Source organism: Pogoniulus pusillus, chromosome 18, assembly GCF_015220805.1.
Source record: "Pogoniulus pusillus isolate bPogPus1 chromosome 18, bPogPus1.pri, whole genome shotgun sequence".
Lineage (NCBI taxonomy): Eukaryota > Metazoa > Chordata > Aves > Piciformes > Lybiidae > Pogoniulus > Pogoniulus pusillus.
This window is the reverse complement of record NC_087281.1, coordinates 12,515,101-12,542,722: the sequence shown is the minus strand read 5'-3', so window position 1 is coordinate 12,542,722 and position 27,622 is coordinate 12,515,101. Positions and strand designations below refer to the sequence as shown.

At 43.3% G+C, this 27,622-nt stretch overlaps 1 protein-coding gene across 2 annotated transcripts; it reads left to right on the top strand.

Moving 5' to 3' along the window:
• Positions 1 to 3,729: 3,729 nt before the first annotated feature.
• Positions 3,730 to 25,555, top strand: RNASET2 (ribonuclease T2). 2 transcript variants are annotated; one of them, XM_064158417.1, is made up of 10 exons: positions 3,730 to 3,976; positions 8,588 to 8,692; positions 10,951 to 11,014; positions 15,490 to 15,545; positions 16,430 to 16,487; positions 17,327 to 17,397; positions 21,299 to 21,412; positions 23,551 to 23,596; positions 24,263 to 24,337; positions 25,166 to 25,555. In XM_064158417.1, the coding sequence occupies exons 2-10, from the start codon at positions 8,604 to 8,606 to the stop codon at positions 25,355 to 25,357; spliced, it is 765 nt and encodes a 254-aa protein (XP_064014487.1). In that variant the 5' UTR covers positions 3,730 to 3,976; positions 8,588 to 8,603; the 3' UTR covers positions 25,358 to 25,555. The 2 variants fall into 2 exon arrangements, with proteins under 2 accessions (XP_064014487.1, XP_064014488.1); XM_064158418.1 differs by lacking the exon at positions 3,730 to 3,976 and adding an exon at positions 4,043 to 4,063.
• The last annotated feature ends 2,067 nt before the right edge of the window (positions 25,556 to 27,622 follow it).

Sequence of the window (27,622 nt, the reverse complement as noted above, 5' to 3'; positions counted from 1 at the left end):
GAAGCTGGAAAAAAATATTCTTCTGAAGTGTTTCATATAAAGTCTTTAAAGATGAATCATGCCAGCTTCACTTCAGATTATTTTATTCAGGCAACTCATTTCAAAATATAAACTGAATATCTCCAGATCTTTTGGAGAAAAAATATTGTTTTTTCTGTAAAAAAAAAAAAATCCCACAACTTTTCAAATGTTCTGACATTTCCTGAGTTTTCCATCAATTTCTAGTCAAAGCAATGTGAGTGTCAATAGAGTGATCAGGAGAGAGTACTCAGTACTGAAAGAGCACAGTAATTTTAGTGATAATTTCCCATATGAGATCTATTATTTTTCACTACAATATTTTTATCCAAATTACTGATACAGAGTATTAAAAATCCTGTTTAACTCTCTGGTTCTAGTTTTACCCCAATGCAGAAGAGTATTCTAAATTTATATGTGCTTTTGTCCTAGATTTGAGTGTGTGTAAATCTGTGGAGCAGACCTTATATCTGAGTGAGGATGTTGCCACACTTCAACCAGATCCTGGGCTGCATCAGGAGACCATCATTTGTCTAAGCTATTGGAAGAGGAGTCTGGAACTCCTATTCCTTCAGAATCTTGGATTCTCAATAAATACTTGGTGTGTGAACATAGAAGTTAATTTACCTACTATATATGCACAAATATAGGCTGTGCAGTGCCTGGCTGGAGAGCAACCCCAGGGAGAGAGACTTGGGGGTGCTGGTGGACAAGAAGCTCAACATGAGGCAGCAGCGTGCATTTGCAGCCCAGAAAACCAACCAGATCCTGGGCTGCATCACGAGAAGTGTGGCCAGCAGGACAAGGGAGGTGATTCTCCCCCTCTACTCTGCTCTGCTGAGACCCCACCTGGAGTACTGCATCCAGTTCTGGAGCCCCTATTACAAGGAGGTGGAGATGCTGGAGCTTGTCCAGAGAAGTGCCACGAGGATGATCAGAGGGCTGGAGCAGCTCTGCTATGAGGACAGACTGAAAGAGTTGTGGCTGTTCAGTCTGGAGAAGAGAAGGCTCCCAGGTGACTTTATTGTGGCCTTCCAGTATCTGAAGGGGGCCTACAAAAAAACTGGGGAGGGACTTTTTAGGCTCTCAAGGAATGACAGGACTGGGGGGAATGGAGCAAAGCTGGAGGTGGGGAGATTCAGACTGGACGTGAGGAGGAAGTTGTTCAGCATGAGAGCGATGAGAGCCTGGACTGGGTTGCTCAGGGAGGTGGTTGAGGCCCTGTTCCTGGACATGTTTAAGGCCAGGCTGGGTGAGGCTGTGGGCAGCCTGATCTAGGGTAGGGTGTCCCTGCCCATGGCATGGTTGCTGGAACTAGATGATCCTTATGGTCCCTTCCAACCCTGACTGGTTCTATGATTCTATTCTATGATTCAGGAAAAGTCAAAGGCCCAAAGAACTTCCATGACCTCTATGCCTATTAATTTCTTGTCCTTTCATTATAATTGATGTGGTAAAGTCTTTCTGCCTTCCTCCTTATGAACAGTCTCTTACGTTATTCATAACTCCATGGATGTGAGTGGAGGCCACCAGCTGGATAAACTCCAGCTTGAGCTGACTGAAGCACCTAAACCTTATTTTTAATATAACCAAGTGTCAGAACATAGAATACATGAAGTCTTGGCACCTGGATATTTATATATGCTTGTCAACAATCCACAGTATTCTGAGTTATACGAAGATGGTCTATCTGCCAACTACTGATGAAAGATTAATGTACTCTTGTTTCACAAATTCTGAGAAAGCAGCTGAGAAATGCTGCTTTCACAAATGCTGAGAAAGCAGCTTTATTATACTTGGTGGTATTCTTCAAGGAGGTTGCAACAACAGCAATTCACATTACTGAAACAACAAACTTACTGAAAGCAGAACATTTTCTAAACTTAACATAAAAATGTTGAAAACACTAAAAGTAGAAATTGTCTCTCTCATTATAGATGTCAGCATCTACCTCTGACTTGTCTGATTTAACATTAACAATTTTCTTGCTTCCAGTATATAGGCAAATATCAAATGGAAAGTGTTGAGGATATAGTTATCCAGTTTAGCTCTATATTGTCTATCTTTCTTGTATCTCCTCAAAACCATTCTCTTTAATAACAGCCTCTGTTAGCGTGCAATTTTGTAACGAAACCATGATATAAAAACACACCTTCCTTGTCTTAATATTTCAAGAACCTGCATTATTTTAGAGTAGCTCTGGATCTGTCCTTAAAACCATCTTAAAAAGAAACTTGTCTTTGGGCTTAGTTTTCATGAAGTGAAATTAATTTGGCAGCATCAGAGTGTAAGTTCTTACTGCTCCTCAAAACAGGCCTAATACTGAAGCATGAGATTATACATGCAGTGTAGCCCACTCTTTTCTAGTCTGCAGACAAAGATAAAATCTCAGGCAGAAAGAATAAGCTGCAGTCCATGCCTACAGACTCCTTGGGGGCAGTGACAAAGACTTCAGTGCCAGATGGTAGGGTGATGCCCTCAAGCAGCAGCAGAAGGAGTTCTAAACACAAAGATTTGGAGAACTTCACTCCAAGGCAACCAATAGAACAAGGGGACACAGTCTCAAGTTGTGCTGGGGGAAGTATAGGAGGAAGCTGTTGCCTGGGAAGCTGCCCAGAGAAGTGGTGGAGTCACCGTCCCTGGAGGTGTTCAGGAAAAGACTGGATGAGGCACTTAGTGCCATGGTTTAGTTGACCGGACAGGGCTGGGTGCTAGGTTGGACTGGATGATCTTGGAGGTCTCTTCCAACCTGGATGATTCTATGATTCTGATACCTCCCAGCCATTGTTGTAAAGACAACAGCAGACAGATCGCTCTTTCTATCCAATATTTTCATGTTTCCACAGAGAAGTGGGCAAAGGGATTAGTTTTGACTCATCTTTCATCTTGCTGTGTAAATATAACTAACAATTTTTTACCGGTGAATAATACAGTCATTTTGAACAAAGACCTTATTGCACAGATTGTAATTAATCTGTTCAAAACAAATGTTGTTTTGCTTGTGGAAGTGGATCTGCCCACATATTTCTGCAGCACGTTAAGGGAGGATGGTTGTGACACAGACCCCCTAGTTCAAAACTTTACAATAGTAATGAATAATCATGCTTCACATTTGTGATTCATGCATCAGCAGGTGTTCGAATCTGTTTCACGCCTTACCATAGCGCTGAGGAAATCTGAACCAAGCCCCACCTGGGATACTTTTGACTCATCCTTTTGGGTTCCTTCTGCCTCAGAAACTTACACTTCTTCCCAAACACAAGTGTTCCCATTTCAAACTTCCCTCACTGTTTTGCAGAAGCACACCACAGATGTACGTGTCAGCTTTCTTCGGTTCCCCTTGCTAGGCTTGCTTCAGCCAGGAGATCTCCATCTGCCCTGTGAGCAGGCTATTTAAAATGTGAACCGTTCTTCACTACTGAACACCTCTGTTCTGCACACATTTTCAGGAGGAAACACAGATACTTCTAGAATATCATAAAAGGCAACCCAAAGCATTATGGTGAGCAAATGCATGGGTATTAATGGTGTCCTCTAGAGCAACCCAGCCACACTGTCTTGCCCGCGCTCCTACTCCCCGGAGAGCCCGGCTCCAGCGGCGCCCGGTCGCCGGGTAGAGCCATCGCCCACCAGGGGCCAGAGCAAGGCGGGGCGGGCGGGCGGCAGGGCTAGCGGCGCCGCGGTGCGCAGGCCGCAGGACGCCAGCAGGCTGTCAGCGGGAGGCGGGGCGGGTTCCGCTCGGCCCCGCGGAGGAGCCCGGAAGGCGGCCCTGCGCCGTGGGGTGCTGGGGGTGTGTGGGTTTGCTTTGTTCCTCTGGCCGTGCCACCTGCAGCTCCCGCCGGGGCGCTTGCTGTGCGAGGTCAGACCCGCCGGCTGCGAGTCCGTGTGCACGGCCCTGCACAGAGGTCCGGGCCGCAGGTGTGCTCCTGCGTAGCAGGGCCCAAGGAGTCGGCGGAAGGTAACGCGGGCCGGTGGGATCTGGCAGGGCCAAGCAGCGGCAAGATGAGGTCGGGTGAAGTCTCGTGTTCAAGGCAGCGGGGGTCAGGTCTGGAAGCCTTTCAGCTTCTGCATCCCTTCTACACCTTATTGCCACCGCTTGACCCATGTGTGGCTGCACGGCGGTGACAGCGGCCGTGCTGCAGGCAGGAGCGGTCACCTGCCTGGGTTATTTCTGTGTCGGCTTTTTTGGCCAGTTGCGTCCGGTGAAATTGCTGACTTGCACGAAGTTAGGTGAGATTTGCAGGACTGGTAAGGGCTCGCATCGCATTAGGCTTCATTTCTTAACGCTGCAGTTCCTTGTGAAGCAAATAGAAAGCCAAAGAAACTGCATTGTTTCCCTGTCGCTTGCAGGCATCCTGCTTCGGGTTCTCTGCTCGGCTGCGGGCTTCAAATCAATAAAAATCCATTTGTTATAAAAGGTGGTAATTGCTTATCTGGAACAAGTACTTTATGGTGTCCGGAAGGTAAGTCTTGGAACACTGCTGGAAGTAGAGCAGTATGTTTGTGTGTAAGGAGAGCAGCGTCCCACCTTCTTCAGTACTTGCTGGGCAAGGGCCGAGTGCAGCAGGGAGCTGCTGCCGGCCTCGCCCTGCTGGGCAAGTTCTGCTTTGAAGTGTGTTTTGTGAGAGCAGTAGGAAGAGAGTTCTAAGAAAGCAGTGGACGTGAAGTGTTGCATCTGTAAATCTTTAAAGCGCTTTTTGTACTTGGAGCAGTTCTAGGACTTTGGGATAAATTGTAAGCCACGAGTGGGCTGTGGACGTAAAAGCTGCCAGAGCTAAGAGAGTTGTTACAAGTTAATGCTTGGTGTGCAACTTTGTAACTCAGTTGTTTAATTCATGTAACTAACAGAGACTGTGTGCGCTGCGTTTTTCTGAGGTGGTAGCAAAACCTTATGGGTTCATTTTCATAGGTTTAGATGCCAGGCTAGCTGTTGCCCTGATTCTTATCTCTGGCTGCTGCTACCCAGACTTGCGTTGACTATAGCTGCATGTGTGCTATGCTGTTACCTGTTGGACCCCTCTTAGGAAGTGCTAATAGAATAATAAAATCAACCAGATTGGAAGAGACCTCCAAGATGATATATCCAGTCCAACCTAGCACCCAGAGCCAGTCAACTAGACCATGGCACTAAGGGCCTCAGCCAGGCTTTTCTTGAACACCTCCAGGGATGGCTTCTCCACCACCTCCCTGAGCAGCCCATTCCAATGCCAATCACTCTCTCTGGCAAGAACTTCCTCCTAATATCCAGTCTACACCTCCCCCAGCACAACTTGAGACTGTCTCCCCTTGTTTCGTTGCTGTTTGCCTGGGAGAAGAGACTGACCCTCACCTGGCTACAGCCTCCCTTCAGGTAGTTGTAGGCAGCAATGAGGTCCCCCCTGAGCCTCCTCTTCTACAGGCTAAACAACCCCAGCTCCCTCAGCCTTTCCTCATAGGGTTTGTGTTCCAGGTTCCTCACCAGCTTCATCGCTCACCCTTCTCTGGACATGTTTCAGTATTCCAATATCTCTCTTGAATTTAGGAGCCCAGAACTGAACACAGCACTCAGGGTCTGGCCTGACCAGTGTTGAGTACAGGGACCTACTGGGCCTACTGGCCACACTGTTCCTGATCCAGGCCAGGGTGCCATTGGCTCTCTTGGCCACCTGAGCACGCTGCTGCCTCGTGTTCAGCTACTATCTACCAGCACTCCCAGGTCCCTTTCTGCCTGGCTGCTCTCCAGCCACTCTGTCTCCAGCCTGTATCACTTCTTGGGGTTGTTGTGGCCAAAGTGTAGAACCCTGCACTTGGCCTCGTTAAATCTCATCCCATTGGCCTCTGCCCACCCATGCAGCCTGTCTAGGTCCCTCTGCAGGGCTCTCCTACCTTCCAACAGATATTGAACAGGACAGTACTGATCCCTGGGGGACACCACTAGTGACAGCTGCCGACTGGATGTGGCACCATTCACCACCACTCTCTGGGCCCAGCTCTCTTCAGCAGCCTCTTCTCTGTTCTCCACACCTATATGCCTGAACCAGAGTGTCAATCAGTAAATTTTATATAAATGTAGGGTCTATCAGTCATTTGTAAAAAAGAATATAAAAAGGGGGGGAGTGGAGGAGGAAAGGGAAGAAAAAAGGGAGGGGAACACTTGTAACTAATTGCTAGTGTCCAAAAGAAGAATGTGCTAAGTCAGCAGCCCTCTCAAGGGGATATTAGACTTCATACAATAGTAAATCTGTTAAAGATTTCATCACTATATATTACAAGTTCTTCCTAGTCCTTGATAAGCCTGTTTGGTCAGGTATTTTTGATACCAGCACTAAAACTAAGCTGAAAATGACCTTGTCTTGATCAGTAACATGCACAAATATTGCACATTTATATCCAAGTGTAATAAAGCAAGAGTTATCCTAAAGATATTCTTATTCCTTGGATAGTTTCATGTGATGATAACATAGTTTCAAATGATGATTTTATGTCTGTGTGCATGTTTCATTTTTAAGCTTTCTTCATTAAGAAGTCTTGGGAACATCATGACATAACCAACAATATGAAAATCCCTTTTTTCTTCTTGTTAGAGTAGAATTGTCTAAAGTTTGTTAATCTCTCCTTTTTCATATTTGTGGAATTAGTAATCCAGTGTAATTTTTAGTAAACAGAAGCAATTGTTATTAAAACTGGATGTGGTTTCTACATCTTGTTAATACAGTTTTAATTTGGATGCGTATTTCCTGCAAAGTACATCATTTGCAAGCTTTTCACGTAAGACTGATGCACTTTTAACCTCTCACCATCAATATCACAGACAAATAAAAGAATTCTTCATTATAAGGTGCAGTGGATCAGCTACACTGAGTTTCCCAAAGTTAGCCTTAATAGCAGTGTTTTAACTAGCATTGAAACAGGCATTATTTGACTGTTATAGAAAGGATTAATTTAAAAGCCTTTACAGAGAGAAGAATATGACTTTTGTAGTGAACTGTCTTAGAAGGGGCACGTAGGTTACACTCAGTGTCTTGTAGTGCTTTTTTTAGGGCTCTGAAAATGAGGAAGTTGGAAAGTAAGCTTGGTGAGGCATTAATCACTGCATATAAATAACATGCATGTACACCTATTTCTGGCTCTAGGAGGAAACATTTGAAGTGATGTGAAACGATAGAGGTGGCAACTGGGGTTTTTTTAAACCTGTGCCAAGTGAAAGTTCTCTTGTTGGCAAAAATGATTTCTAGAGTTTCAGATGTAGTTGGCCAATTGTGCATGATTTTGTAGAGGCTGGCTGTGCTGGTTTGAGGTGAATTGGAATATTTTAATGAGACAAATTAGGTGATTGGTTGTAAAAAGAAAATAATGATGAAGTCTACGTCGTTGGTTTGCTGAGAGGCATAAAAAGCCAAAAAGTAAATAATTTGTCTCACTCAGTTTGTGATGCTGTTCCTGTTTGCTTCTCCTTCACCCCATTCTCATCTCTCCACTAACAAATAACAATGTAAGCTTTGCTGGTTGTTTTTTGTTTGCCTGTATGGGGAAGTAGAGGGAGAAGAAGAGGGTAGAGAAGGTAGCTTTGAGCCCTTTGTGAGCAGTCAGGTGGGAGGTTGGATTTCTGTGTTGTTTTTAAGTTATATATAATTGTAAATACTTGTAAATATATTGTACATATTTACTTTGTGTGTATAAACTGTGCTTTGCTGTAAATACAGTTTCATCTTTCAAGTTGTCTGAACTAGTCTGGTAAATTTCAATAGCATGCAAGGGGAGAGGGTATGAAGGGGAAAGTTCTCAACCCACCACATTGTCTTAGATTTAGAATAAGAAGAGGAACTAATAATTTTTCATGGCCTTTTTTTTAAAGTAATCATCTAGCATTTAAGAGAATTTTGTGCTTGAACACTGTGATGGTTTGGGTTACCTGCCCCCCCCCCCCCCCCCTCCCCTACTGAGGAAAAATCACCCAGACTAGGCTCAGTCGATCTGGAAATTGTCTGAAGCTTTGTATTTACAGCTTAGCACAATATACAAGTAGATATTTACAATATATATACAGAAATATACAAGTTAAAAAGTAATACAGAAACACAACAGCCCTCCTAGAAACCTGTGTGCCCAGGAGGGGCTCTCAACCACCCCTCTACCTTACTCCAGACCTTATTTTATGTTCAAGGTAAGTTTGGAGGGTTGGCCAGGAGGGTTAGGAAGCAGACAGATTAGTCAGGCAGCAAGTTGGGTTAGAGAGAAGTGCCTGCAGCCAGAGCCCAGAGAGAGATATTCTCTTATCTGTATTTATGTTCTTGTTCTTAAACATCTCAGCAAGCCTGTGAGGGAAGTAGACATCACCACTGTTTCCTTCTCACAGCCTATAATCTAATTCTTCTCACCAAAATATTCTAGCTAGCATCAAACTAGCACAAACACCATACTTCGGTTCCAGCACAGTCTTGAAAGAGAAATAATTTTATCCATGGTTGTAAATCTAATCTAGAGTTGATATAACCTGCCCTTTCTGATGTAGTTGTGTTTTCCTGTATTTTAACACTTGCAATTTAGTGCATTGGATAAATAACAGAGTTCTTTTAATACCTTTCTACAGGTATTTGGCTAACAAAATGAAGCCTACAAAGCTACAGTTTTGGATTCTATGTTGGTTTTCTATGGCATTATGCTGTTGGTGTGCTTCAGATAAATTCACACAAAGGTAAGTTATGCTTCAAAAAGAAATCTCTGGTAGTTCTAAGTTTAGTTAGTGTAAATTAACTTGTTTTATTGTGTGCTGTTCTTCCCTAAGGTGACTGGTAATATGAAGCACGTGCTTTTACTTGAGGAGTGGGGGGCCATGCTTAAGAAAAGCTTTATATTTATTAATGTGTCAGCATGAAATGAGAGGGGAACTTAAATTACATTAATTTCTTTTTAAAAACTTTATAGTCTTGCTTTAAATGAATCATTCAGACTTGTAATGCAGAAAGGACAAAAAACAAATGATTTTGGAAGCTGGAACAAATCCTTGGAATTGTCTCTGTTCTATGGCATGATATTTTTTTATTGCACTGATACATTGTGTACTTGTTTTCATATTTTTCCCCTTGTTATTTTTTCAGTTCCAGTAATTTGAAATTCCTTCCTATACAGCATCCCAGCTGGGGCTGTATCAGTGCTGTGCAGCCTTTTGGTGCTTGTAGCACTTGAGATAACCTGAGCCTGAATACTGGTTGTTCATGGAGGAATTTATGCTGCAGATCATGGGTTTCTGTGGTAAAAGCTCTCATTTCTATTGCATTATATTGAGAAATAAACTTTGCTCCTTCCTTTCAATATTTTGGCAAGAGAATGGTTAGGAGTGCTGAATTCAATGCTGAACTGAATGGCTAAACTGCAAATCTTTGGTACCTTAAGGCAATATGCAAAGACTTCTCCAATACCCAGGACTTGGGATAGCACTTAGCCATATTGGTGTCTGAGGCTAAACTAGAGACACAGCTGAACTGTAAGGGGTAAAAAAGGGCAGGATATCCCTGAAGCTGGATAGGTATTGAAAATTACTTTCCTGATAGTCCAGATCTGAGCTTAAGCTCTTGCACTATTTAATAGCTGGATGAGAAGTGATGTAACATGGGACCATCCCTACTCTTCAGGTTAAGAAGAATTAACTTTCTTTTTCTCTTTCTTTTTATTTTTAGTGTAACCTCTGCCTAATAAACATAACTAATGAAGGCCATGTGGCTATTAGCTTCCAGAGAATAATCATTTATTTTGACAGTACTGCACAAATAATTTATTTTACAGTACTGCACATAGTGCTGTCAGATTGAACAATTTACAGTTCTGCTTTGTTTTTTTTCCCACTTTCTGTTTTATTTAGTCACTTAGTGTGGTTGCTTAATAGCTAAATATATCTGCTGGTGTGTCTGAAGCAGCTTTTTTACCTACTACAAGTTCATCCAGAATAGATCTGCTCCAAACTGTTGGAAATTGCTCGGTAGAAGTGGCAAAGATATCTTAATTTTTGTTATAAAAGCCTGACAGTAAGCAGTCTCTTAAATGTAAAACAGAAAAACATGATTCTTCCCTATTTAAGGAGCCAGTGGCATCCTGGCCAGGATCAGGAACAGTGTGGCCAGTAGGACAAGGGAGGTTATTCCTTCCCTGTATTCAGTGCTGGTCAGGCCACACCTTGAGTGCTGTGTCCAGTTCTGGGCTCCTCAATTCAAGAGAGATGTTGAGATACTGGAACATGTCCAGAGAAGGGCAACAAAGTTGTTGAGGGGCCTGGAACACAGCCCTGTGAGGAGAGGCTGAGGGAGCTGGCTGTGTTTAGCCTGGAGAAGAGGAGGCTCAGGGCAGACCTCATTGCTGTCTACAACTACCTGAAGGAAGGCTGTAGCCAGGTGGGGGTTGGTCTCTTCTGCCAGGCAAGCAGCAACAGAAGAAGGGGACACAGTCTCAGGTTGTGCCAGGGGAGGTCTAGGCTGGATGTTAGGAGGAAGTTGTTGGCAGAGAGAGTGATTGGCATTGGAATGGGCTGCCCAGGAAGGTGGTGGAGTCACCGTCCCTGGAAGAGTTCAAGCAAAGCCTGGCTGAGGCACTTAGTGCTGTGGTCTAGTTGACTGGATAGGACTGGGTGCTAGGTTGGACTGGATGATCTTAGAGCTCTCTTCCAAGGTGGTTGATTCTATGATTTTATGAAGTGGAAAGCATATGGAGATTGGATACAAGGAGTGCAATTTATTTATCAATGGGCAGGTATTTGCAGTTTTTAAAATATATTGTGTCTGTGATGTGTTATTTTCGTACTGCTTTGTTTGGAGTTCTCAAATACTGCAAGAGAAGCTATAAGCAATAACCAGCTCTAAAATCATTGATGCATTCTGCTAGTAGACATCGCCCTGCTGGCTGAAGCTGTCACTGTTTTTTAAATGCTTGAGGAAAAATAAATTTGTTCTTTTTTTTATCCAGTGACACCCCTCATACCTGGAAAAAGTTGTATCTTGCTCATCATTGGCCAGTGACTGTGTGTAAGGTGAGACTTTTGTGTTTCCTTTTTTATCCTAACAAAGGTGGTATTGGACAATAGATATTTGAAAACAAAGAATAAAAGTCATCAAGAATTTAATCTTGCCTATGCCTCTATATGTTTAGGAAAGTTTTAACTGGTGTAACTTTTGCTACTTCTTCTGAGCTCCAGAGTAGCAGTAAACAATACAGGGTTGTTGTGTTACAGATAGAGTTGTCAATGTAGGACATACTGTACACTAAGACTTAATTGCTTGTAATGCCTTGTTGGTTGTGAACTCAGTCATAGAATCATAGAATCAGCCAGGTTGGAAGAGGCCTCCAAGATCACCCAGTCCAACCTAGCATCCAGCCCTATTCAGTCAACTAGACCATGGCACTAAGTGCCTCATCCAGTCTTTCCTTGAACACCTCTAGGGACAGTGACTCCACCACCTCCCTGGGCAGCAAATCAGTCTCTCTGGCAAGAACTTCCTGCTAACATGCAGCCTATACTTCCCCCAGCACAACTTGAGACTGTGCCCCCTTGTTCTGTTGCTGGTTGCCTGGCAGAAGAGACTGACTGTCACCTGGCTATAGCCTCCCTTCAGGTAGTTGTAGACAGTCCTAGGCTTTCCTGAGACCCTGTAAGGAGGCCTGGCTGCCTTACTTGGGTAAAAGCTCCAGGTTAGTACTTGAACTATCCCTTGTATAACAAATTTTAACTTTGTAATGTTAGCTCCAGCATTTTAATGATAAGCCATCAAATATGGATTTAGTCAGGGAAAAGAGAGATGTGAAGCTGTTATGGCAGTTGCTTATGTAAACTATATGCAAACAATAAAAATAAAACCAAACAAGCCCACAAACCTATCAAACAAAAAAAGCACCTTACTAACAAGTTCTCATACAATATATTCATGCTGACTGATACTCTTAATCCTAGAGCAGTGCCATTGGTCTATTAACAAATAAGCTCTATAACCTTCCAGTAAGATTTTAATGAACAATTGAAGATACAATAATGAATGAATAATTGAAGATACATCAGAAACTGTAGACTTTCTTACGCTTTATTGATTCCTTATGATCTTCTGTAGTGAGAGGTAGAAGTATTCCAAAGGAGTGTAGAAAAAGTGAAAATAAAATGACACTAAGTGACTTTTTGCCCAGTTTCATATCAGTGAGTCATATGGAAAAAACATATCTCATCTGTACTCCTGTAACAGCTTTCTTTTTAATAATATTTATCTAAGATAAGTTCCCCAATTCAGCCATGGGCACTTTTATCATGTATTCTGCTTATACAGTGTACTTATATATGTTTGCTGTTATTTCAGGGAGGAGATACTTTTATGTCATTCTTCAGTTTAAAGCTGTTGAAAGGAAAAATAGCTGGGTGAAGGAAACTGCACAACTCATAATTTCTCTAAAAGCCTGTGAGACACTACTTTCTGCAAATACTAGTTTATGCTTCCTGTGTAAAGGTGTTATGAAGGGGAAATTAATGCAATATTATGTATTTTCCAAAATTAATACTGTTTATTAATGTTGATATTCAGACCTCTCACCACCCTCAACCACTGATTTTAATAAGAATCAGTTATTTGCACAGTCATGGAAACGTTTTACAGATAATATCCAGATCTAGTAAAAACCAGCAAAATATCTAAACATTAACTAAACTGGAAGAGAATGTTCTTGCAGCCAAATACCGCTCACGGTCGGAGTACTGCTTGCCCAGTAGATGGACTCAAGGAGCTCTTTTCTGCTTATGGCAGAAGGCAGTGGAGAATTACAAAGAGGCTTTTAAGTGTTTACTCACAACATTATTATTACTCAACCCGCAGGGGCTAGCCACAATCCAGACAGTGCCCAAATGCTTTCAGGGAACTCTGTCTTGTCTGCCACTGTGACTTGATTCTTTCCAGGCTTCTGGAGAAAGGAGGCAGACAATCTCTGACCTTGTCTCCTGGCTGCTCTGGACGATCTGTGTATTTCCAGGATGTCTTGTCTTGGCAGCAGACTTTCAGATGCAGGCAGGATGTCCTGCCATGTGCAGTCTTGGCACGCTGGCTATGCAGGCCGATCGCATGGAGGCATTTGGAGTCTGTCCCTGGTAAACTCAAGCCAGTGTAGTTTCCAGGCAAACAATAAGGCAGTAAGCAATGGCAACAGGCAACAGCAGGCATGAATAGAATGGCAAAGCAATTGCAGAAGTCCATTTCCACCATTTCAAAAGCAAGGATTTTTCATAGCAGTTCAGATGTTTCATTACAAAATAACACTTAGAATTGAGCTTAGTTAAACAGGCAGCCTGCTTCCATAGGATGTCCAAAAGAGAGCAGAATGAAATATTTCACTCTCCAAAAGCTGACTTCATTTAAACTTTATTTGTATGGGATCCAGTAGTGCTGCTATCTCCTACGTACAAACTGCTGTATTAAGGAATTTGTACCACACAAGTAGTTCTGTGGCAGTTTGATGGTGTTTCACTTTACAGCGTGTCAGAAGTGAAAGGAGCTCCTACGCTCCTGAGGGCTGCTGTTTGCTGTTACAAATAGGCTAACTGTTGCAGCATTCCCTCTCAGCATGTTAGGTGTAAAGGTTCACTGGCACTTTTCTCAGTCTTAGAGATCATATGTGGTTAGTTTGGATTGATCTGAGTATCAGATTGCTTTAAACCAAGATAAAACAATGTTCCTTTTCTCAAATTAGACATGCATAGAAGGCTTTCTGAAGTCTAATGCCTGTACATTTCTAACTTTCAAGTCGAGGGTTGCAGAAGAGTTGAACTAATCCTTTAGCAATCAATGTCTGATAAAAAGGAAAGCTGACAAGAAGTGGTATTTTTGCAGAAGCAGCAGGGTTATCCAGCTTCTCTAGACTAGTCACTTTATGAAACTGATTTAATGTGATCATTGGAAAAATATGGCTAGAATTAAAGGGAGGATGAATGGAGACTGGCCAAAGCAGGCCAAGTGTGAACTAATGTGTCATAGGTTGCATTGGCCTCACAGTTCTGCCAACACACAGTGTAACACCAAGAGAGTGATGAAATGTGTAGAAGAAACTGCTAAGGAGGTTAGTGCTGTGATAAAAGAATTAGTTGTGAATTTAAAATACTCTGCTCTTTCCTGTAGCGTGGCTAAAGATTGGGTAAGGAGAACAACTGGCACTATTCTTGTTACTGCTCTCAACTGAGCGAGCTGGTTAGCTGTCATGGTGTTTTTTAGGGGATGATTCGTTAGCTGATGGCTATTAATTTGCTGTATTTTGGGCCAGGTATCAGCTCTTTCAGCTTGACAGAGCTTCTATCATGACAGGAGTGATGTTGGTCTGCAATGTGTATTTGTTGAAAACACTCAGGAAGAAAGCTGTGTCTTGGTTTCATTGTTTCTGTTAGTGGTGAGAGAGGAGAGGAAGGAAATGGACACAGAACAAGGAAGTCTTACAGAGCTTGCAGTTTTGCTGCCACTGGTCCGTAGAAGGCAATTAATGAGATTACAGTTCTCTCTCTGCTGTTGTCTACACTCTGCTCTTATGCTGGCACCACATAAAAGGCAGCATGGCATAATTAAGACAGAATGCAGAACTGAAAAAGAAATCTGTTTTTAAGGGGAAGAAAGCATGGGGAGGTTGTTGTTTAATGGCAGAACGTTTACTGAAAAGAGACATCAGTGTGCACTTGCAGCCCAGAGGGCCAACCAGATCCTGGGCTGCATCAGGAGAAATGTGGCCAGCAGGTGGAAGGAGGTGATTCTCTCCCTTCACTGTGCTCTGGTGAGACCCCACCAGGAGTACTGCATCCAATTCTGGAGCCCCATCATGTTTGGAAGGGACCACAAGGATCATCTAGTTCCAACCCCCCTGCCATGTCCAGGGACACCCTACCTTAGATCAAGCTGCCTGTAGCCTCGTCCAGCCTGGCCTTAAACACCTCCAGGGATGGGGCCTCAACCTCCTCCCTGGGCAACCCAGTCCAGGCTCTCACCACTCTCATTCTGAACAACTTCCTCCTGACATCCTGTCTCAACCTCCCCACCTCCAACTTTGCTCTATTCCCCCTAGTCCTGTCACTACCTGATGGCCTAGGAAGCCCCTCCCCAGCTTTTTTGTAGCCCCCTTTCAGATACTGGCAGGCCACAAGAAGGTCACCTCGGAGCCTCCTCTTCTTCAGACTGAACAGCCCCAACTCTTTCAGCCTGTCCTCATAGCAGAGGTGCTCCAGCCCTCTGATCATCCTCGTGGCCCTTCTCTGGACATGCTCCATCATCTCCACTTCCCTCTTGCTCCAGAACTAGATGCAGTACTCCAGGTGGGGTCTCAGCAGAGCAGAGTAGAGGGGGAGAATTACCTCTCTCGACCTGCTGGCCACACTTCCTGCTTTGGGCAAGCAAAACTTCTGTCTTAACTGGAGCCTTGGATGACCAGGGAAAGAGATTATTAAGCCATTATTCCTGGATAGATGCAACAAATATTTTGTGTTTTGGTTTTCCACAGATGAGTGCTAATGACTGTCAAGACCCTCCAGAATACTGGACAATCCATGGACTGTGGTACGATCAGAGAATGTTTCTATTTCAGCATGGAAAGGAAAACGCAAATATTTTTGTTTGAGGGCTTAATCTCTTGGAGTTTTTTATGATTCCTTAAAACAAAAAAACTTCATTTTGTTGGAAATCAAACCCCAATGGTTTGACATATAAAGCTGAAATACACTTCTATATCTCATGACTTGTTTAGCTCCTGAAACCCTTTTGCCACACAAACATTGTATTAATATATCTTATAAGTAATGTTCTTAAACAGAAAGGGAAGCATAGTTTCTCTTTTAATCTCCTCTCTAAATACACAGTTTTTTTTTTCATGTCTCATGACTATTTGTGGCTTAAAGTATCTTGCCTCAGCACAAATATTGTAAAAGTGCAGGAAAAACTAACTGATGGTAAAGGAATCACCTCACGAGAATTGGTGCCAACAGCAGCATTTCAAAGCTTTTCCTGAGAAATAGAGGACAGAACTCAGTACAGAACTTTAAGTCATGTGTCCTGGAAAAGGAAACAGCATTATGTCTAGATTTCCAGTGAGTGTCTGGTGATACTCATAAAATCATGACTTGGTGCAGTGATTGAGGAGGTCAGTATCACTGACATCACATGCAAGACCTTTCCTTATCATTTACTCCCCCTGTATGACTTTTATATGGACTTAAAAGAGGGACTGGAGAGCTTAGTGAAGAAGTTCTCCGTGGGAAGTGTTTTGGCCACAGTTAATGTCTTCAATTTTTACTTCTAAACCATTGTAGATACTGGGGAGTTACTTCCTTCTTTAACATCTGTTGCTATAATGTTGCATATTTAAAATGGAGTAGAATGTCGTTAATGCCCATTGCTGATTAAGGAGGCATCTTTTTTTTTCCTCATGTGTATTTTTTCCCTAGGCCTGACAAAGGTGAAGAATGTAATAGGAGTTGGCACTTCAATGTCACTGAGATTAAGGTATTTATGTACAACAGAAACAGTTTTACCAAGCAAAGCTGAGTGCAGTTACTTTTGTATGTCACAAAGGCTGGAAAAGACCTTTAAGATCATCAAGTCCAGCCGATGCACAACTGCCACCAAGTGCCACATCTGCAGGCTTCTTGAACACCTCTAGGGATGGTAACAAGTTGTTGGATAACAAATTACCCATGGCACAGCAATGTGCCCTTGTGGCCAAGAAGGCCACAGTGGGATCCTGGGGTGTATTAGGAGGAGTGTGTCCAGCAGATCAAGGGTTGACTTGTTAGCCACATCCTCCTTAAAATAATTGGTGGTGAATCTGCAGTGACAAAAAGTACCTATAAAAAAGAGGTTACAGTCAGTGTTGTCTTTTATGTTTTCTACTGCAAATCCAGACACACAAGATGAAAGAGATGAGAGTACATTTTTCTGTGTTTTCTCTCAGGGCATTGGACCTTTTTAATTCTTTTTTTAAAATATAAATTAAATGTATTTTATTCAGTTGTGTCTTAAACAAGGTTAAAGGGCTTGAGCCTGTAAATGTGAAAAGCTGCATAACTGCACAACTTCAGAGAGAGTTGGAGGGAAATCTTACTTTGAAGGCAGTATGGTGGTATTAGAACATTCAGATAGACAACTGCACCTACTGGTTACTTCCAACAACTGAGTTTTCAAAAGATTGGGGAAACATACCATTTTTCTTCTGTAAGTGTTTTACTTGGGGATGTGATAAGATGTGGCTTCAGATGTAAAAAATGCATCAGTGCATGTAATAGATGGTGTAAGAAAGAGCTTTTCAACTTTATAGGTGCATTTATCAATTGTGATGTTTTTAGGATCTTATGTCAGACATGAGACACTATTGGCCTGATGTGCTTCATTCATCCCAGAATCGTACACAATTCTGGTAAGTACAAAAGCACTTGAAAAGTATTTTGGATATTATTTTGTGAGACATGTGGGTTAGTGATTACAGTATCACCAAGGTTGGAAGAGACCTCACAGATCATCAAGTCCAACCCTTTACCACAGTGCCCAAGGCTAGACCATGGCACCAAGTGCCACATCCAACCTTGCCTTGAACTGCCCCAGGGACGATGACTCCACCACCCCCCCAGGCAGCCCATTCCAGTGTCCAATGACTCTCTCAGTGAAGAACTTTCTCCTCACCTCGAGCTGAAATTTCCCCTGGCGCAGCCTGAGGCTGTGTCCTCTTGTTCTGGAGCTGGCCCCCTGAGAGAAGAGAGCAACCTCCCCCTGGCCACAACCACCCTTCAGGTAGTTGTAGACAGCAATAAGGTCACCCCTGAGCCTCCTCTTCTCCAGGCTAAACAACCCCAGCTCCCTCAGCCTCTCCTCGTAGGGCTTGTGCTCGAGGCCTCTCACCAGCCTCATCGCCCTTCTCTGGACACGCTCGAGCATCTCAGTGTCCTTCCTAAACTGGGGGGCCCAGAACTTCAGGTGACATGTGTATGACAAGCACAGGGTGCTGCACTTGGGCCACAACAACCCCAAGCAGCACTACAGGCTGGGGACAGAGTGACTGGAGAGCAGCCAGGCAGAAGGGGACCTGGGTGTACTGGTAGATAGCAGTTGAACATAATCCAGCAGTGTGCCCAGATGGCCAAGAGAGCCAGTGGCATCCTGGCCTGGATCAGGAGCAGTGTGGCCAGCAGGACAAGGGAGGTTATTCTGCCCCTGTACTCAGCACTGGTCAGGCCACACCTTGAGTACTGTGTCCAGTTCTGGGCTCCTCAATTCAGCAGAGATGTTGAGATACTGGAATGTGTCCAGAGAAGGGCAACGAAGCTGGTGAGAGGCCTGGAACACAAACCGTAGAGGGATAGTCTGAGGGAGCTGGGGTTGTTTAACCTGGAGAAGAGGAGGCTCAGGGGTGACCTCATTGCTGTCTACAACTCCCTGAAGGGAGGCTGTAGCCAGGTGGGGGTTGGTCTCTTCTGACAGGCAGCCAGCAACAGAATAAGGGGACATAGTCTCAAATTGTGCTAAGGGAGGTCTAGGCTGGATGTTAGGAGGAAGTTGTTGGCAGAGAGAGTGATTGGCATTGAAATGGGCTGCCCAGGGAAGTGGTGGAGTCGCTGTCCCTGAAGGTGTTCAAGCAAAGCCTAGCTGAGGCACCTAGTGCCATAGTCTGGTTGATTGGCTAGGGCTGGGTGTTAGGTTGGACTGAATAATCTTGCAGGTCTCTTCCAACCTGGTTGATTCTATGAGAAGTGGTTTCCAAGAGGCCACTGAAATCAGCATGTCTTGTCAGCTGTAATTACAAAATACATCAGTTTTCTTGTTAGGGCATCTACAAAATGCAGCTGTTGGAAGAGGCAGCTATGGCAGAGGTTTTAGAGAAAATGGAACTTAGTGAAAGAAAGAGAGAAAAAATGTCTTTTTCTCCCAGGAGGAAGAAGCAGCTGCTGTTGACGTGTTAAATTTGAACAGCTGTAGCACTCCTGGGATGTCACAGTTAGCTGCAAGAGCAGTTCCTAGGTTTTTTACTTAGCTAGCTTCACTACATTGCTAGCCTTGACAGTCCATTCTTGTTGGGCTTCCTCACAGAGCATAGGATATGCTGCATCATGCTATCCCCTTCTCTGCAGAATTCTCTCTTACTTTCCTAGCAGCCTAAAATTAAGTCTAGGAACTTTTTTAGAAATCAACCTGCTTGGCTCATAGGAAGAGAGGAGATTTTGATCTCTCCCTGTTTCCTTTCTCCATGTTTCTTTTGCTTCTGAATAATCAGACACTTGGACCAAAGAGCAGTATGGATGTTATTTCAGTTTGCACAGGCTTCAGTTTGAGTGAATTATTTTCAGATAAAATGGTCATTCAAGCAAATTTGTTGAGCCATGAGCTGCATCAGCCAAAGCATGACTATATAGTTCTACAGTAAAAGTGGTAACACCAGATAAGAAGCAGAGGACATAGCTAGAGGCGTTAGCATTTAAACCATCTCAGCTGTAAGTGCCTGTAAATTTTCCTGTGTATTGGATCACTGTTTCCTCCCTGTGTTACTAGGGAAAAGCTTCAAATGGAATATGCATATCTTTTAATCTTATCCTTGCTTTTAACGCTTGTTCTCAGAGTCTTAAACTGATTCTGTAAACATTGTATAGCAAGATAAACTTGTAAGTGTCAAAAGTGGAGTCCCTGAGGGATGAGTCCTGGGACCAGTCTTGTTCAACATCTTTGTCAGTGCCATGAACAGAGGCATTGAGTGCACCCTCAGCAAGTTTGCTGATGACACCAAGCTGTGTGGTGCAGCAGACAGGCTTGAGGGCAGGGATGCTATCCAGAGGGACCTGGACAGGCTGGAGAGGTGGGCACAAGCCAACCTCAGGAGGTTCAACAAGAACAAGGGCGAGGTCCTGCATCTGGGTGGAGGCAATGCCAAACACAAATCCAGGCTGGGCAGTGAGTGGTTGGAGAGCAGCCCTGAGGAGAGGGACTTGGGAGTGCTGGTGGACGAGAAGCTCAACATGAGCCAGCAGTGTGCACTTGCAGCCCAGAAAGCCAACCAGATCCTGGGCTGCATCAGGAGAAGTGTGGCCAGCAGGTGGAGGGAGGTGATTCTCCTCCTTTGCTCTGCTGAGACCCCACCTGGAGTACTGCATCCAGTTCTGAACCCCTCATTACAAGAAGGATGTAGAGATGCTGGAGTGTGTCCAGAGAAGGGCCATGAAGATGTTCAGAGGGCTGGAGCAGCTCTGCTGTGATCACAGACTTGAAAGAGTTGATTCTAAAAGTGGTCTCACTTTTCTTCCCTCTGGTACTTTATTGATGCACTGTGCTGGGGAGAGCATGAGAATGTTTTTTCTGTGATAGCACAAGTTTATGTCACCTTAAACTGTTCTAGGAATTAGATTTGCAACACATTTTTTTCTTATTCTAGCACCTTTCATGCCCTTACCACCTACCTGTTCATGAAAACAGGTGCATACCAGTCCTTAGTTACTAACAGAGATATTTTGATAGGCAGCAGGTATAAACAGATGCAATCAAAAGCTTTTCCCTTTCAGTTCAAGGCTAAGAAATAGCATTTCTTTGAATAGCTGGAAATTATAAGCAGAAATACCAGAAAAGCAATAAAAATGTCAGGCTGTAGCACTGCAATATGTTAATTGACAGACTAACTCGTTCACATTTCAATAAGGTGACAAATGCATTGTAACTGAGAGCTTGGATTCCGTAAATGCAAGCTCAATTTATATTATTTGCCTGAGTGCAAAGGCTTCTTTGGCCACAGAAATTCACCAATCAAAATGGCAGTTGCAGAACTGACCATATCAGGTGAAAGCAGGGCTTGCTCACGCTTATTTGGGCAAGACACCAACAAGTACCTAAACGCCTGTGGGTACCTGTTTATCACTTTGGGAGGGGATATAATGCTACAACCCTTTGTTTTCCTCCAGCCTTTGTTTCTCCCATCAGCAGAAAGATGAGGCAAGCCAGGTCATCTAATAGGCTTATTGGCCTTCCAGGGCACCCACTCATATATATATTTTTAATATAACTTACTGTCTGAAATAATTTTTCTTAGTCTGATGAGATTTCTTGAGCAGCTGCTTCTGATGGATCCAGAATCTCATGGTAAATGAATCTACCAAATAATATATTGCTGTTGCTGTGACTGAAATGGTAGGAGTGAGTGATTTTTCTTGGTTTTGCCTTTTGCACATGCAGTACCTTTTGTAGTGCAGTGTCCTACTTCACACATAGCCTTTCAGACACTTGATTTAAGTATACTGGCTAGCTTGTACAGCACATACAACTTAACTTTTACCTTCCTCCTGTAGGAAACATGAGTGGGAGAAGCATGGCACTTGTGCAGCCACACTTGATGTCCTTAATTCTCAGAAGAAATACTTTGGTAAAGCCTTGGAACTTTATGAGCACATTGATCTTAATAGGTACGTAAATGAACTTGGTGAACTGCCTCTGATTTAAAACAGTTTATATAAAAAATCATATCTAACCTTAAAAAAATCCAACAGTCTAAACATCAGAGGGAAAATGACTCTGTTAGCATAGATCCATTTTAGACTTGGAGTTCAGAAGATGGGTTGTCTACTCTGAGAAGCCTATCTCTGGTCACTTCAGAGTCTGGTAAGCCAGCAGCTTTCTTTGCAGCATCATGTGAGCCAATAAATTTTGAGATGTGTCTGCTATGTCTCACTACCAAAACCTATGATACCTGTAAACTTAATCAATTAACACCACCCCCCAAAACTTTTGAATCATACTGAGGACCCTTGCTTTTGGAAAACATAGTTATTTGCTCAGAGGAAAGGACAAGTTGCAGGCAAAATTGTGCAGAACATCCTGGAAAAATGCTGAGAGGTAACAGTAAGAGAGAGTGTCCTGAAGTTCAGTCACTGCAGGCAGCCCTCTGCTGTCCTTTCAAACAACCCCCCGAAGTGACTCACTTACTTTTTCCTGCTGGCCACTCCATATGAAAAATCTTGATGGGAATGTTGTGGCTTGTACAAGCACTGCATATACACATTCTGCCTGCAGCTAAATGCCAGAACGCCAGGGTCCTTTCTCAGCAGTGCTTGATAATGGGTAGGAGACTGTTTGGTGCAGATTTGTTGATTGTAAATTGTTTCTGAGAGAAACTGTACCTGAAAGAGGAAATTCTTTTGTGTATAGAAACTCCCATTCATGTTCTATTAGCATCTTGTCCAAGCACTCTCCTAACAAGGTCTCATTCACTTTGCATATGCATGGAGGACATCTGTGTTTTTCCCACCCCTCCTCCTATTTTTGTATGTGCCTTGTAAACTTTACCAGGTTTTTCCAGACACAGTGCTTAAGAGCATGTCATATGTAGTGTTAATAACATCTGGTAAGTCAAGTGGCTGAGTAGATGTGATAGAATGAGTAAAACCTTTCACAGATGGCACAATGACCAGCTATATGACTCTACATGAGCTTATGTAACAATGAAAACCAGTGAAGCTTGTTGAAGTTAATTGCTCAGAGCATAGCCTCCAGTGTAAAAATGAACATACTTAAATTAGTCTTTACTCAATGTATAATGCTCTCATTGCACTTTGTTTATACTTGAATGGAAAAAAAAGTAGTGTTAGTGATTAAAAGATTATTTCCAAAAGGAAATTGTTAAAAAGAGGACATCATGCAGGCTCGTGTAAGAATGACAGAACACCCATCTCTTTTATTGGCCTCCTTATATTCAGTGCCAAATGATGGCGACAAAGAGCTAGACCTTTGTAGGCAGCTGTAGAGTCCTGTGCAGAATCTGAGCTTGGAAGTGTTGAGCATTATCTGCACTCCTGGATTCAATCTTACAAGATGCTAAACTTGACCATTCCTTACAGAAAAAGCTGGAACTTAAAAGATTTGGCACCTACTGGGTCCTGGAGTCTTGTTGTCAACTTTTAAGAGCGGACTTCCCTCAGGACTGAATTTAAAGGAAGGAGTATTTAGGCTGGAGACTCCTGAGAGTTACCTTCTTTCTTTTATGTGAACAACCTTTCCTCTTCAAAAACGTATTTATTAGGAAGTGTTTCTGCACTGACACTGATGTTGATCCAGGTCCATACATGTGTCATTTTCTTCAGTGTAGTCTGTCAAAATCCACCCAGCCTGTGTTTAGAGCATTAGATTGCCTAAAGCAGCCTTATAGGTCTGTGTTCCCTGCTGCTGGCTAGAGCAAAGGGTTATGGCTTGAGATAGGAAAAAGGAGGCAGTTAGACTTCATGCCCTTATGTGGCACTCAACAGGACATTTTTAAAGTCCAAGTGACAGTGACATTGTTCCTTCCCCTCTCCGTCTGAAGATTCAACTCTTCCAGCTCCTCATACTAAAGTGAAGGAGGGAGTTCTTCCTGGCCCTGCCACGTTGAATGGAAGCATCCTTTTAGAAAAGGAGAAGCTTTCTTAGACCTGACAGAGAATGGAAGACAAGTTTCCCCATCACTGTAGTGGTTGCCAAGTTCTCAATAAGATTATCTATTTAACTAACAGTTATGAAGTTAGGTTTGCACACAGGAACCATGGAAAAAAATCTTTTATCTTTCTTTCAGTTGTCTCCTGAAAGCAGGGATAAAGCCAAGCAGTTCATATTACCAGGTAAGAGGCAATTCAAGACAGATGTTGAGGTACTGGAATGTGTCCAGAGAAGGACAACAAAGCTGGTGAGGGACCTAGAACACAGCCCTTTGAGGAGGGGCTGAGGGAGGTGGGGTTTTTTAGCCTGGAGAAGGCTCAGGGGTGACCTCATTGCTGTCTACAACTCTCTGAAAGGAGGCTGTAGCCAGGTGGGGGTTGGTCTCTTTTCCCAGGCAACCAGTAACAGAACAAGGGGACACAGTCTGAAGTTGTGCCAGGGGAGGTCTAGGTTGGATGTTAGAAGGAAGTTGTTGTCAGAGAGAGTGATTGGCATTGGAATGGGCTGCCCAGGGAGATGGTGGAGTCACTGCCCGTGGAGGTGTTGAAGAAAAGCCTGTCTGAGGCACTTAGTGCCATGGTCTAGTTGACTGGATAGGGCTGGGTGCTAGGTTGGACTGGATGATCTTGGAGATCTTTTCCAATCTGGTTGATTCTATGATGATTCTATATTTTTTTAATAAAACAATATAATGCATTTGTGATTTTCAGCAGGAGTCAAGTAATTTCTAGAAAATGACCTATTTTAAATAGTAAAGTTATTTAAGGTTATGCTTTATCTAAACGTTTTGGTGAATTTAAAATCTGTTGGAAGAGTGCTGTGACTTATTAATTTATACAATTTTTCAGATGACTGCCATAAAGGAAGCTCTTACAAGATTCTATGGTGTAACTCCAAAGATCCAATGCCTTCCTCCAGAACAGGTAAAAAACAAACAAACAAACACACATTCATTGAACCTCTCAAAACTGAAAAGCAAACCAATCCCCAAACAAACAAAATACAAAGCACCTGTTATTTGTGATGGTTTGGGTGTTATCTGCTCCCCCACACCTAAGAAATCACCCCGACTAGACTCAGCCAAGCTGGAAATTAAAATGAAGTTTTATATTTACAGCTTAGCACAATATACAAGCAGGTATTTACAATATCTACAGCTATAGACAAAATTAGACAAGTTTAAAAGTAATAGAGAAACACAACAGCCCTCTCAGAAACCAGAGTCCCCAGGAGGGGCTCCCAACCACCCTTCCACCTCCTTTCCAACTCTTTCCTAGGCAACCAGCAACAGAACAAGGGGACACAGTCTCAAGTTGTGCCAGGGGAGGTCTAGGCTGGATGTTAGGAGGAAGTTCTTGACAGAGAGAGTGATTGGCATTGGAATGGGCTGCCCAGGGAGCTGGTGAAGACACCATCCCTGGAGGTGTTCAAGAGAAGACTGGCTGAGGCACTTAGTGCCATGGTCTAGTTGATTGTCTAGGGCTGGGTGCTAGGTTGGACTGGATGATCTTGGAGGTCTCTTCCAACCTGGTTGATTCTATGAATGCATTTCCTTGTTTGCTTTCTCCTTAAAGGCAAGTATGTACTCTAAGCTATTCAGAACAGATGCATCTGGTACTGATCTCCTTCACATTTTTCAAGGGGCAAATACACAAAAATGCATTACTTTAATTATAAATAAGGCAATATGTATTAAGAATTGATTCATTTTCTTCTCCCCATTATGCTGATCTCATCCCTCACGTTTCCAGGGTGAAAAAGCACAAACAATTGGTCAGATTGAATTCTGCTTCACCAAAGAACTGCAGCTGAGAAACTGCACGGCATTGAAGAGTGAATCCAACCCAGTGCCGGCTGTCCTGAAGCTTGGAACTGAGGAGCTGTCTATCTGCAACGATTCTCTCCCAACCTATTATCCTTCACAGGTTCAAGTTCACAAATGAAGCCTTGAGAGTTTGAAACATTTTAAATGGCACCAAAAAATGAACCCTTAAGCATTGTACCTTGGAAAGCTGTTTTGGCTTATCATCAGGGCTTTGCAATATTGCTATCACAAGCATACTGTGAAGATTTCTTCTGGAAAACACACTTCTTTTGCCATTAAAGTGGAATGATCCACACTGTAGTATCAGTCACACTGACTTTGTATTGATTTGTGTCTTTGATTTACAGCTTTGCCAGAATGTTAGGAGGAAGTTCTTGACAGAGAGAGTGATTTGCCATAGGAATGGGCTGCCCAGGAGTCAGTGTCCCTGGAGGTGTTCAAGATAAGCCTGGCTGAGGCACTTAGTGCCGTGGTGTAGTTGATTGGATAGGGCTGGGTGCTAGGTTGGACTGGATGATCTTGGAGGTCTCTTCCAACCTGGTTGATTCTATGATTTTGTGAAATGCTTCTCTAAAGTCCAGGTAAAAAAACAACCACAGCCTTTGCCTCATCCACTAAGCAGGTCACCTTGTGGTAAATGGAGATCAGGTTTGTCAATCAAAACATGTCCTTCCTGAACTCATGCTGATTGGGCATAGAAGAGGTGCTGAACAGAGGCCACATCCTCAGAGTCAATAAACCTTTCCCCACTCAGAGACCAAAGATAACAACTTTTGTATGACTTCATAGTGAGTGAAGTAACAATGCAGTAACAAAGATCATACCCGGGACATTGTTCTCTCTGGCCATGTCTCACAGCCAGTTATGAGTCTTGGCAGTTGTTTTCCACTGGAATGTCTTACCTTTTCAAGAGTTGGACTAACACAATTTAAATACAAGTAAACCAAGATATATCAGGAACCTTAAAATTTGTTTCATTTCTGAAAAGAATCCCCTGAACAAAATAAAAGCCAGCCTTGAAGATTCAACACAACTTGGGAAAGATGAGGGCTATATTTACTGCACCATTAAATACATTCACTGAATCCCAGCAGGGTATTTATTTGTGTGATCTCAGTGCTTCACAAAGTGACTTAGCTCATTTGTGTGCTTTATGTGTGAGCTCTCTCATGCAAAATGTAGTAGGTGCCTTTGCGCATGTGTGTTCTGCTTAAGGACATCTCTGTCTTTCCCTAGACACATCTGTCTTTCCCTAGCAGCAGGGGAAAGAAGAGATGGAAGAAGAAAATGGGACTTCTCCCCATTGCTCCTGTTCTTAATAGGGGCAGTGACTGGTTGGCATTGCCCAGCTGCTAGGCAAAGCTGCTTCTGCAAGCCGAAGCAGAGGTAGCACAGGCCTCAGTGGTGTCCCCACTCTGCACCTCAGCAGCTACTGAATGCTGAACTGTGCTTCTGTTCCCAGCCACTGTCCACTGGAAGGAAAAACAGTGCCATCATTTCAGTGCCCATGCAAGAGGGGAGTACATTGAAAGTCAGGTCTCACAAATAGCTAACCTAGGTATCTAGAGCAGCAGAACAGCAGGTACTGGCTTTTGTAGTGGAGGAAAAAAAGGGATTTTTCACAAGGATAAGTTCTTTAATTTGGCCTCCTCAATTCAGGTGTAGTTGTGCTTCAGTCAGCTGTACTTGTCTGTTCACTATCTATATTGATGATCTGGACCAGAGGATTGAGTCCAGCATCAGTAAGTTTGCAGATGACAGCAAGCTAGGAGCAGCTGTGGAGCTGCTGGAGGGTGAGAGAGCCCTGCAGAGGGACCTTGCAGGCTGGATGGGTGGGCAGAGACTAATGGGATGAGATTTAACAAGGTCAAGTGCAGGGTTCTACACTTTGGCCACAACATGGCACTGAGTGCCATGGTCTAGTTGATTGGATAGGGCTGGGTGATTGGTTGGACTGGATGATCTTGGAGGTCTCTTCCAAACTGATTGATTCTATGATCCAGCTCTGAGCACCATTTAGCCAAGGCCATATGAGGTTAATGGTGCTGCTAAGAGTGTTATTGCTGCCTTGATGATGGTACTGGTGATGCAAAGGGAAAACATCAGGACTTTGCCATTTGCTTTCTCAGGAACAGAACAATCAATGATGAAGAATGTTCCATTTAAACTCAGACTGTCTTGTTGCTCAGGCAGCTTCTTTCACAAGACTTACTGCATACCTTGATTTCCTGTGTGTAAGCATTCACTGATCCACAAAGTTGCCATGGATCACCCAGAGCAAATATAAATAATTCCTCATACAGGACATGGGCAGATAATTTTATGTTTTTCTATGGTCTTTATTATTCCTTACCCCAAAATACAGTGGAATGTCACAGATGGG

Coding starts and splice junctions, on each gene's coding strand:
- RNASET2 (XM_064158417.1), top strand. CDS start 8,604: ATGAAGCCTACAAAGCTACAGTTTTGGATTCTATGTTGGTTTTCTATG. Junction 11,015..15,489: donor GGCCAGTGACTGTGTGTAAG/GTGAGACTTTTG, acceptor GGTTTTCCACAG/ATGAGTGCTAATGACTGTCA. Junction 21,413..23,550: donor GAGCACATTGATCTTAATAG/GTACGTAAATGA, acceptor TCTTTCTTTCAG/TTGTCTCCTGAAAGCAGGGA.